Source organism: Passer montanus, unplaced genomic scaffold (assembly GCF_014805655.1).
Source record: "Passer montanus isolate IOZ18808 unplaced genomic scaffold, ASM1480565v1 scaffold9, whole genome shotgun sequence".
Taxonomy (NCBI): Eukaryota; Metazoa; Chordata; class Aves; order Passeriformes; family Passeridae; genus Passer; species Passer montanus.
This window is the reverse complement of record NW_024374367.1, coordinates 551,013-563,621: the sequence shown is the minus strand read 5'-3', so window position 1 is coordinate 563,621 and position 12,609 is coordinate 551,013. Positions and strand designations below refer to the sequence as shown.

At 46.4% G+C, this 12,609-nt stretch overlaps 1 protein-coding gene across 3 annotated transcripts in view; it reads right to left on the bottom strand.

Moving 5' to 3' along the window:
• Positions 1 to 12,609, bottom strand: part of RBM6 (RNA binding motif protein 6) — a 58,077-nt gene that overhangs the window by 32,483 nt on the left and 12,985 nt on the right. For all 3 annotated transcript variants that reach the window (XM_039733900.1, XM_039733902.1, XM_039733901.1), the window contains exon 6: positions 3,415 to 3,488. In XM_039733900.1, the coding sequence (XP_039589834.1) occupies positions 3,415 to 3,488 (74 nt within the window). The remainder of the gene's footprint in view (positions 1 to 3,414; positions 3,489 to 12,609) is intronic.

The following is a 12,609-nucleotide window of genomic DNA, read 5'->3' as shown; positions in this document are numbered from 1 at the left end:
TTTTTCTGCTCCTCCTGCCTTTATGACACACAACATTACACAAAGGGTGCTTCGTTTCCCACCTGATTTTCTCACACCAAGTAACATGCTCGTTACACCTGTTCTTTTCTACACATGAAGGAGGAATGCCATAAGATCCCATGCCTATGGACAAGCACAGCCACGGGATGTATTCCCAAAGCTGCTTCCAAGAAGCCAACCTGGTGCTCTCAGACAGGAACACTACTACACCAGGGGCTACGCCAAAGAAACGCCAAATGCCACACCACACCCTTTCAGAAATGAGAATAAGGGAGGGAAAATTATTTAGGAGAAATCGTGTGACTTAGCAGCCAGAAACCCCCATTCTCCATTCCAAATAACTTTCTCCCCACCAGAAAAGCAGCTCATCGCAGACAGAAAAGGTCTCACACAACTCAAGTGACAGCCACCGTGAAACAAAAGGCCACCAGGAGCATCACCAGCCATGAGGCTGCTGTGAGGGCTGGATCTGGGCTCTGCACAACAAATCAACAGCTCATCTGCCCTGCCAGGGCACAGCCCCCACAAAGCCAGGGGGAGAGGCAGCACCTGGCACCTCATTCATCCAGCCCTGTGCCCAGCACCTCCACGCTGGGAATAACTGCAACCCAGAACCTTCCATGCATATTAGGTGGGACCTGGGCACTGGAATAAGTTGCCAATGCAACAATCAACGAGTCAAAACAATTAATAAGGGGCCTGTTGTCATTACTTTAGCTGTGGCACTCAATACACATGGAATGAAACTCTCCTGCAAAATTAGGGCAACACAGAATATGGGTGTTTCCTTATCACAATGTATGTAACAGAAAAGCCCCCTCAAATCTCAGCAGTCACGTACATATGCTAAGATTTACTGAATGGAGGGAGTTGAACCTGGTAAATCTGTAGTTTGCAAGTCTGGCAATGATCATAAGTGGGTGCTGGTGTGTGTTGAGTAAAACAAAAGGATTTCACAATATCAGAATGATACAATACAGGGATGTAGCAAATTGTTCTTCAGGCAGGGGCAGTTCAACAGGCATTAAACAGCATCAAAAATGTTGGTTTTGCATAAGCTATTTATTCCCAGCCTCTAGATGCCTGAGAAAGAGGCAGGTTGACTAGTGAGGGACCAGCATGTCACTTGCTATTTATGCTCTCACAAGTGACTGAATTTGACAGGGACAGTTGATAACCTTCTGAAAATAACTGAACTATCAAAGAATCTGTGTCTTAGCTAACACAGGTTTTTGGTTTTGCAGCTTGCAAAAATGCAGACTCTCGCTCTAAGGAGATGATCTTGCAACTCTACCCTGGAAGTCATTGAAGTGGAATATCTGTTCTCTAGGGACAATTCGTAACTCCCGTTCTGAAGATCTCTATTTGTCTCCTACTGAGAATTTCAAAGTCACCTATTTCCTTTGCAGTATATCAGGTACAAATATTACTAGGTTTTTGGGGTTTTTTAAATTTTTTTTTTGTAATTACAAGGGCTCTTTTTCATGTTCAATCAAAAGCAGATTACCCCACATTTCCAACTTCTCTAATTACTAACGACTGTAGGTCTACTAAAACATGATGAAGATTGGCATAGGGAAGCTTGGGAGATGATCCCTTCCAAGCACTCCATCTTTCAGCATTCGTCTGCACATACACAGAGCCAGGAATAGCAGGAAGAAAACTGGAAGACTTTCATACCTTGTCTGTTTTTAGCACATCCCAGGTGTCTAAAGCTGGCACCTCAACTCCTGTAACTAGCACGGAAGGGAAGGCCAGGAAAGTATTCCCCAACCTGAATGGCTGCTGTAACTGATGCTGGGGAGGTCAGTGTAAGCAGCAGTGGAACACCAGCCAGAGCTTCTTCCCATGCATGTGTGTGCAGTGATTTACTGGGCACCTGCAGGCACTCAGTTCAGTCTAAGGATTGGTGTCTACAGGCTCTCTGCTGTAGCAATGGACCAAACCTGACCAAGTTAAAACACCTGCCCAATTCTATATAGAAGGGGCAGAGCAGGTATCAACAATCAGAAAAAGAGGGATTCCCAAATTCCCAGATACTTGGGAATTGCTGTTGCATAGGGAGACCTTATTTCATGTGAGCAGAATGGTGGAGAGAATATGGAGAGGCATTCAGTTAAAAGCAGTGCCATCTATAATTATAGATTCTCCAGTGACAACAAAATAAATTGGGAATTGTAGAAACATGGAAGGGAAAATAAAAGTTGTCACTGATGGTAAAAGTAATAATTAATTCTGGGAGCCTTCTCTCTCTCTGCTTCTCACCACCACCTCGGTGGGAATGTGCCAGGCTCTTTCCCAGCAACAGAATTATTTCTGTAAAACATTTTTGTAAGTTGCAATACCTCTGTAACTGAAAATAGAGGCAAATGCGAGCGCTTAGTGGGACCTTTGAAACCCCAGCTGTGAAGACTCATTAACTGTAAGTACATTTTTGCAGATGCACAGCTCTGAATCTGACTCATAACTCTCCTCCCATGACAGCAAGACCCAGGATTCAGGTAAAAAGGCTTAAGATAATTGATATGAATCCTTACTCAGGCAAATTAGGAGGAAGAAAGCAGCAAAAAAAGAGACTTAAGGGATATGGTGAAGGAAGGGGGATCAGAAGTTGGCTCTGTTGAGGGATCCATCATTTGCAGTTCCAAGGCACAAGGAGGGCAGTATGAGATGGGAATCTATGTTTTATCTAACAAATTTTATGCATCTTGCTCTTGCATGGGGGAAAACAGCTCTAGCTTCAAATACCAGGTCAGAGTAAAGGCCCCTCTTGAATAGTTACTGGGGATTTCAGTCATTTTGTCCTTTCAAGGGCTGGAAATGTTCAGGTTTACCAGGCTCAACTGCACCTAAGGGTAGTCCTTGTGTCTGCAGCTCCGGGTTGCCAAAGGACAGGACAGATATGGGGGAGATGCACAATTAAGCATCTCTCCCACACACAAGGCATATGGCAAAGTGGAGCACTCAAGTCACAGCTGACTCAGAGCTGCACACGAGGGTATGCACCTACAGTCACATGTGCATGTGTGTGTGCACGAAAGCCGGGGGAAGCGTTCACTGCCAGCACAGCTCCTCCGACTGCATCCCAGTGAGCACAAAAACAGCAGGGTCCAAACCTGCAGTAGGAGTCTGTCAGCCAGCAGCCTCTGCCTGCAGCCAGCGTGCTGACACACACAGGGAGGAGGGCAGACCACTTGGTGTCCAGCAGCTCTTTCCCGCTGGCATTTCTAAGCCTGATACAAGATTCTGGTAACAGCAACATTTAAACCGCGGTGTTGTGTATTATACAAGAACAGATCTTCCTTCACAAAAACCTCATTGGCTTTCCCCCACCCCACCAAAAAAAAAAAAATTTAAAATCTTCTAGCAGCATTGACCGAATTGTAAAGCAACCTGGTTGGCTTCCATGCATCCGATGGCCTCTTCCAAGAGTGAAAACTCCACGCAGACATAGCCATAGTCGTAACCTGGGGACAGCATTTAAATACAGACGGGAGTCATGTTAGTGCCTTGTCATACAGAAAGCCACATTAAATAATCAATTTCCCTTTCCCTCCAATGACAAGCCCTCTAACCACCACCCCTCTACCTCAGAATGAAAAAGAAAGAAACCAAGGACTAGCTGGATGATGATTAACTGTGCAGTTTACCACGAACATTAATAGTAGTGTTCCCACTTTCCCTTACACAACCCAGTGACAATCACACCCTTTCTTAGGGCAAGAAATAATTGCTTTGCTGTTTGTTTTTTCTAAGTCTTAGTGACTTTCCATTGCCAGTTTCACATGTTGTGCTACCTTGGAGGCAGCACTCTCCAAAGTAAGTGTTGATAAATCATTTCCAAGTACCTTGCTGCAGATGTATTTTACACGAATAGCCAGCATTTTAATTGGGCAATATTTCAGAAAGAACTAACACAATTCCTTTGCCTTTGCTATTTTTCTTTCAACACCTGCTTACTTTTTGAAGTCCAATCCCTTGCATTATGAAAAAGTGCAGCTGAGCAGGAATGAGAACTCCAACTTTCTCATTTTGGTGTAGATATCACTGCACACATAAGAGGGTGTGAGAGCTTTAAGTTTAGATTCAAGAAACTACAGAGCCTTTACTCTTCTCACTCCTTGGAAAGCTGTCATCTCTGTCACTGCAGAAGGGATCCACTGATTTAACTGTGTACTCCAGTTACCTGCACTGAAATATTATGTCCCAAAGTAAAGTGCAGGGTGAACAATACAGAATCTAGGACCAACTCAAGATCCATCCCTGATGTTGAAACTATCCCCAAGATCTCGAGTGCTGAGGAACAACCTAAAGTCACAGCCTCACCCTTCACGTGTCAAGGCCACCACACTCCAAAACAGCACCTTCCAGATGATCATGAGCAGAGATGATCCTACGCAGGCATAAGCAATGAGAGGGCTTGGCTCCCTCCTCCTGCTACTATTTTAGCTGGTTTGGAGACAGAGGAAGGCTGGTCTGCAAGTGATTTGTGCCACCTTAGGCACCTAGCTGCTGGTGAAGAGTTTGTGTTCCCTCCTCCTAACGATGCACATCTCAACTCCACTATTTTCAATCCAGGTGTGTATCTGGTTCCTACTGCTTCAGCCCTCTACGAAAAGGTAACTCCATGCATGCTCCTCTCAGGCAAGGCATTCCAGCATCCTGGGAAACAGCCCCCATCTCCCTCAAGCCTCTGCCTAAGAACATTTGCTGCACTCTCTAGTTTTTCCTTCTCTCTCACTTTACCATCTTTGTACTTTACCACATCAAAGACCAGACCACACAAAATTATTTCATCATCAAGCCCTACTGATTTTTTTATCTTTTTTCTTTATTCTGGGAGCTCTTTGCACGCTGTTCAAACAACACAATCCTGACTTTGCACCTTTGCCTCTAATAACAAGGCTCCAATTTGAATCTAGCACCTCTTCCATCTCATAGAGGAATTTACTCCCCTTTCCCATATTATTTTAGTCAATATGATTATGCTAAATGGATATTTATCAATCTGTTCAGCTCAGTGGAAGATGCAGTCCAGCAGCACAACATCTGTGGTGGAAGGCAGCTACAGGCACTTGACATTTGTACATCAAGTGGGCACCTGGAACTAGAGGTATGGTTTCAGCTGGCACAATTGACAGAACCAAATTGATTCAGCTGTTCCCACAGCATCCATTCTGCTCTGCAGTACAGGCACACCGGATCACATTTTGAAAATGAAGGAGTTCTCCTCCCTGCAGAAGGCAGCTGCTCTCCAGAAGCAGTGCTGCCCCTTGCTGGGAGACTGCTCTGCATTCCGGGCAGACACCTCTGCCTCTCCATGCACAGAGTGCAGCCTCACGTGGTACCTTTTAAAGCCTTACTCAAATCCACAACTCTCGAGTCACTTCTTTCCCTTCTGTTTAGAGAAGGGCTGCATGAATGATATTTGTCAGCCCATAAGGCTCCTGATTCCCCTTCAGAGAGGATTTTTGAAAGCTTGCTGTAATCAGCAAGGCAAGATCAGAGCACTGTCTTACTTCCATGTGTAGGAGACCTCATGAGAAACACAAAGCAAGATTGCAGAAGTTCTCATTCTATTTACTCTGAAATAAGAGGACGTTTACATCCCAGTCCTCATGAAGGGAATGAGTAGTTTAGACATGGATTTAATCCAGCATGACACAACTGAGAGTGCAAGGCTGAATGTTACACAGAGATACAAAACTCAGACGCTTGGAGGAACGTACGCCAGAGGATCATTCCAAGCATTGCATGGAGACAGTTAAGGGGAAGCCCAGCACATTTCTCCTTCTGCACTTTCCCCTCCTCTGCCCTCCCCCACCAAACTCACAAACAGAGCAGCAATAACATGTACAAAAACAATAACCATGGGCCCCATATCCTGCCAAAATGCAGCTCCAGGCCAGACGTTCAGCTCTTGTGGTTGGCTCGCAGAGGGACGCAGCGTTCTGGAATTCACCACAAGCTGTCCTTGCACAGACAGCACTGAAGTAGTGATGCAAGAAGAGAGCAGCCTGGAGCCACTCGCTGAAAACCACTGCTGAAGATGTGTGGGGGCTTGACACTTTTCCCCTCCCCCAGATCCAGAGCTTTGCACGGATCTGACAAGCACACTCAGGATGTGAGAACTACGGAGTAACATCAGCCTTGGGCGGCTGCTCCTGCTCTGCCCCCTGCCCCCAGCTCCTCCAGAGCATCCTCCCATCCTAGGCCAGGGAGGCAACTGAAATGGAAGCCTGTGGAACAAAGGCACCACACCTCCAAAACGCAATGGCTGCTGAATTTTCCACCATCTGCAACAATCACATTACCCAGAGGACAACACTTGAAACAAAACCAAGCGGCTCAAAGCTGGTTCTCAAGGGGGAGCAACTACAAAGGCTCCTGCCACCAACTGCTGTTGTGCCTCTTCCCTGCCTCCTCCATAGGGCTGCTTCAGCTCTGTGTAGCAGCTGCTGAGCTTGGATATTTTTGTTGCTAAAGTTTTCACAGAGTTTGCCTGTCAGAATGCCAACAATTTAGGTGCTGTTACCAGAAGCAGGGCATGGGATTTTGATGGAGGAACAGGGCCAGGCACCTAATGGCAGGAACTGGTTCCATAGGCATCCCAAAGTAAGCAGTGCTCCCCTGTGAGTGAGAGCTCTTGGACACCCTCTGGTATTCTTCAGGCCATAGATGTAAAACCAATGCAATCAAACCAGCAAAGCAAAACCACTGCTGAAGAACAGTGTGGAGTTTTTGACTCAAAGAGGCCTCACCTCACATGCAAGGTTTCACATGAACATCTAAATTCTGGCTTCTTCACCTATTGATCAGTACAATACTACAGTTTCAGGATGTACAAGAAATTAGAATGGAGTAATGATTTGCAGAAGTATATATATGATCCACATAAACTCTGTCAAAAAGGAAAGAAATCCTTGTGTGGTATTTCCCCCACACAACCTCTGAGCATGCTGCAGCACAGCTACACTGTCCAAATGATTTTTCCAACAGGAACACTTGAACTTCCCCAGATTTTGGCCCTAGCACAGCCACCAAACATGCATGTCCTCATCTCCCCCCATGTTTCAGGTCAACTGTGTAAAAGGACTCTTGTACCTTATTTAGCTACTTCCTTTCAGCTGTGCAAGTCTCCAGTACCACAGGCTGTGTACGACAGATGAAATCAGAATGCAAGGAGAGCGTGCACATAGATTGCAGAGGACTTCTGCTTTCCCTGAAGTGCTTCTATGTATACAATCCTTTACGGATGCTCCCGAAGCATGCTCGGCTGTCTCCTGCACTGAAAATGGCACAAACGCTTAATACTCAGGAGTAGGGACACATTTAGAGCTGCAGGAAGCTGCTCTGTGAGCACTGGAATAAGGAACATTCTGCCTCTGAAACAGACGTGTCTTAGCAAAGTGAATTTTGACAGCAAATGGAGGGTCCCTGCTAGCATGCAACAGTTTGGCTAAAAATCCTGAAAGCCTGCCTTAAAATTACTGTTCTTTGGCTTCAGATATAGAGATCAAAGACTTGAGATTTAAAATAAGTCTTGTCTCTATACAGACACAGTTTATACTGAACAACTGACACATAGTAATGTGTTACTTCACCATAGTTTGTTATATCAAAGATCTAAATAAAGGAAAACCATAATGTTGTTCTCATAGGGGCTGTAAGCAGTGTGAAGACAAAAAAAATATCTCTGGAGTTTCAGAAGACCAAGTGAAAAGATCCTGTAGTGACAGCAGCCCTCTCTGTGCCAAAGCAAAGATAGTTTTGGAAAGAAGGCAGGATGGCAACATGACAAAGGCAGCCAATCCAAGAGGCAATCCAGCTTCTTGATCCTAGGAATGAGTGTGCACTCAGCCATGCTCCTGCATGGCCCCAGCAAGCTTAGGGCATTAGGTCACCTCATGTCCACGGGGAGCCTTTGCAGAAACAACTGTGACAAACCCCCAGCTGCTCTGGTGCAACACAAAGCTGTTCCTTCTCCCCCAGGACAAGAAGATGGTCTCCCATTAAAGTAACTCCATGTAACAGCTCACCAAAGGACACTACACTAACCTGGGCAGCTGGGCCCCCTGCCAGCGTGGTGGAGGTCCCTGCATCTGCCAGGAGGGCCAAGCAGCCCCAGGGCAGATGGATGCAATGCAGTCTCCTAGGCAGAGAGCTTCCCCACCATCACTGCAACACTTGCCTTGTGTTTTTCCCCTAGGATAAGACAGATCTACCACAGAAGAAAAGCATTTGCAGTTCTGGAGACTTCTGGGATTCAGAGAAATGGCACATTAAAGCAGAACCATGGCGAGCAGCTGAAGCAGGAGATTCTTGCTGCTTGCTCCCTCCAGAGACAGCTGGCAGAGCAGGGAGCAGCTGAGGAAACACTCTACAGAGTTTCACCCATGCTAGAGAAGAAAGTTCTATTGCTCCAAGGACAGCCACAGCATAAAGCAGGGAGAGACTATGAAGGACCTCTGCATCCCTGAAGGAATCTGTGGTCTCACACATTGACCTTTGGGAGCTCAGGTAATGGAGACAGGGATTGTGCACCCTGTTCTCAGAGAATCTGCCATTATGTGATTGAAAGGAAGATCTACCTCCAGAGTGGGAGATTTTGGCAACGTGCCCATGACCCCACGCACAAGATTTGCCTGTTTCCTCCAAGAAAAGATGCAGATGTAGGTCTGTTATTATTCACTCATACCAGAGTGAATAATACTGGAGAACACAGGGCTTTCTCTGGATCTCTGTGCTATTACATTGGGCTGCTATTAGGAGGCATCATACACTTCATGCTTCCAAGAAAACAGGAGCTCCTGGACATGCTCAGGGTGGCTGTACCTGTGTTCACTCAGCAGGCACTGCCTTTGCAGTGAGGATGGGCACCAAAGTAGTGCCTTCCGAGGCAGGCAGAGGAAATAAATCTGTCCAACCAGTCTGAAAAGCTGGAGGGCACCCCCGCAGCACGGCAGGGACGGCAGCAATCTATCTCTGCTACCACAGAAGCCAAAATCATGAGCTCTCTCAATAGCAGCTGGTGGATTCTGAGCATCCATAAATTTGTCAGATCTCTTTACTGCACAGATAAATTGTTCTTCAGAGCTACTAAAGCTGAAGAGCTATACTAGTATAAACAGGACAATCTGCAACAAGCCATATTCCCAATCCCTTTCAAAGGCTGAGCATTTACAAGCCACACCTGCTGCTGGGAAAAGGCCTGTCACTTCCTGCCATCCCTCTGTGTAAAGAAGTACACTCTTACACACTCATTCATGACAGAGAACAACAGTGAAACCACAGGAAATGAAACAGAGCTGTATTCTGAAAGATAGAGCACTACAGTCCACTCTCCTTCCTCCATCCTGGAAAACAAGTCACAGAAAGGACCTGCCTGAGACAACTCCAAAGGTGGACACCAGCAGCTCCATCCATCAACTACAGGAATTACTACACTCAGAGCCCAAATGGCTGCCAACCCTTCTTGGTCCAAGGAGGATAGTTTATACAGAGCACAAAGGAGAGGACAGAACAAACCCCAATGCTAAGATTGTACACACTGTAGTTTTATTAAAGACAAAGTATCACATTATGTTTGTACAGAAACCTGGAATCTGAGGAATGCTGGCGCTTTCACTAGACTCCATGAGAGAGGACTGTGAGCTGCATACCTGGGAAGATATTCCACCCAGGAACTTGGTTTTAAAGTGCTGCTAATGTGAACCTGGTCTCCAGGATATATGACTTGTCATCTCAGCACAAAGTAATCAAGGTAATGTCAGTACACTGTGCAAAGCTTGAAGTTTTGCTCCAGAGATGCAAAAGGAATGAGCACCTTTGTAAAAATGGATTCTGCATGTCAAAAAGGCTGTGAGCATGTTTTATGGATGGATGTGCTTGTTGCCTTTTCAGAATAGGCCTTATAACTCTGAACCAAGGCTGATCACCATGACAAACACTGACTTAGACCAGATTTGTACTTTTATTTCCCAAGCCACCACATCACAGATAAGGAAAGAGGAGCAAGAACACCTTTTGCTTCCAAGAAACAATGCACTAGTGCCCTGAAACCAAGCAAGGCAAGCCAAAAGCCTACTGTCCACACAGCTGGGAAAACTGGCAAGGACTGCTATTGATGACCACGGAATAATTCCAGCTAAGTGTATTTTTTGGTTCTTGGCACGCTAGTCTAGCTACAAGCTAGACTCAATTGGTTCAGGCAGATCAGTGCTGAAGATATTTCCACAAGTCCTGGCAGGTGAGCCCTGCAGTCTGCAGAACTCTGCTGATCACTGGGGGATCTGACCACACCTCAAAGGGAAACCCCATGTGTGCTACAGCATCTCATGAGCTCAGGGATGGTCACCTCAGTGCCTGAGGTCTGCATGCCTGAGGAATGGCTGATGCTGCAGACTGGCCCACACAACCACCACTGTGCAAAGCACTAAGCACAGCAACAGGAGATTATTTGTCCTATGCTGCATCAGCAGCAGCCTTGATGGTGAGCCAAGCTGTCCTCTGTATAATTAGCACAACAGGCCAGATGCCCCTCTGCACCACAGCATGTGCTAGAGCAACCCACAGCAACCCACAGCGTGTGCTTTGTACCAAACCCAAGAATCCAAGTCCTTGTGGCACCTAGTCCTCATCTAAGTCCAGAGGGTTGGTGCCAAGCCCTCCATATGGGGAAGCCACCAGCTCACCACAAACCCACCCTGTGGAAGGGTTTCCCCCTGGGCACTGCATCACTCCAGAAAGGAAACAAAAAGGTTTCTGTTTGGCACAGTTCCAGAAACACTCCCTCCCCCTGCAGAGGAGCAGCTCACCTCCCCAGGCTGCATAAGGCTGAGAGCTGCAGCACAATGGCACCTGTGGCAGGAGCAGCATCTTGCCAGCATTTCTGGCCTCCAAGAGCTGTCCTAACTAAACACAGCAAGGAAGCTACAACCCTGTTATGTGTGGGCCTGACAAATGCACAGCCAGGTCTGCCTCAAGGGAAAGGTGATCTCACTGCCTTGGAATGCACTCCAGCCCTGGAAAATGGAGAACTTATTCCTACTGAGGAGAGGTGCACCAATTTAAAAAAAAAAATCTGCACCAATTTTTCCATTATGAGCTGGAAACTTCTGGAGTCTTAGATTATGAGTTTTAGCAAAATATAACACTGAAAAATACAATTCTGAATTCCAGAGGCTTCCTGATATATTCCTGAAACCAATGATTCACTGTTGTGATATACAAGATAGACTGAACTTGGAAGGGGAAAAAAAAGCAGCACCTTTTAAAGATTTATCTAAGGGGCTTATTAATATTTAACAGGGCACCAATGCGGCAGAGCTTAGAGAGAACAAGCAAGATAATCCAGTTTCTTGTAGGACTTGGCCGAGGCAATTTTAAGTTTAACACAGGGAGGGATAAGGGAAGCAGTTCCAAGCACCACATAAGGGGCTGGTCTGGAGAAATGAAACAGAACATGAACGCCAGGGCAAGAAGGTGGCCGAGCAAGCAATAAGGAACATTTAGTGGCAATAATACTTGCTAAAACAAAAGCTTTTCAAAATGGAGCAGGCAGCTGCCATAAAGCAGCTGATGTTTTCAGGTGACACTACATTTCCTGGGTGTTCCTTCAGCACAGGAAGAAGCCTGTCCTTTAGCAGGAGTCACCTGTGTCCTGTGACATTGCTCTGGCCCCAAGCATTACTGCTGTTCAGGGAGCTTCTACCTGCTCCAGGCATTCCTGCTCCACAGGTGCTTTGCTCCTCAGGGGTGCTGTATTGTGTTCCCACATACACACCCAGGGTTCAAAAGCAAGTATTTGCAAGGGTCAGAATAGGGTTAAAACCCCCAAATCTCCCAATTTCTGAAGTGCTGCACTAATTTAGAGAGTACATAAAGGGGCTGGGGTAGATCTCACTGCTCCTCCTGACTAGAATCCAGCTCACCTGGTCCCTCCAGGTCCACTTCAGAGCTCCTCTCCACCCCAGTGAGAGAGTCCATTCTCCAGCAGGCTCTCCCAGCCCAGCAAAAATTCTTCTCAGTTCCCCAGATGGGCTTGTGGAGTGAACTAGAAAAGTCTTGTGGGCTGCCAGCCATTTCTCAGGCTCACTTTCCCAGAACAGCTTTCACAGCTGCTGGTACCAACACTAACACGAATCCTGGTTGGAAAACACATGTTCCAAGCTTGTCCCACTGCATGCTGCATCCAGGAGAAAGATTTGAACAGAAGGCTCAGTGTGGCTTGTGCTTTCACTTATTACTTTGGAGATCACTGCAGTGTCCTTTAAGATAAGCAGCCCTTTAAGATAAGGCTGGCTCCATGTGCTTCCTTCTCCAGGGCACACGTGAGTGACTCAGCCAGAGTTCTGTGCGTATCAGACCCTCAAGATGAGATCTCAGGCTTATGTCTGACATTAGTCAGGGAAGTAGAAATAAAGCCTGATGAAAATCAGGCAGGAGGCAAGTTTAAAATATCAAAATCAAAACCAGGGCAAGGTGTGTTCATGCTAGACTCCTTAAAGATCAAAAGGGATCAGCTTCACGTTCCTGGCAGTCAGCACCAAGGCAGGAGCATGGACAGTAAAAGGAGGAGGAGAGACC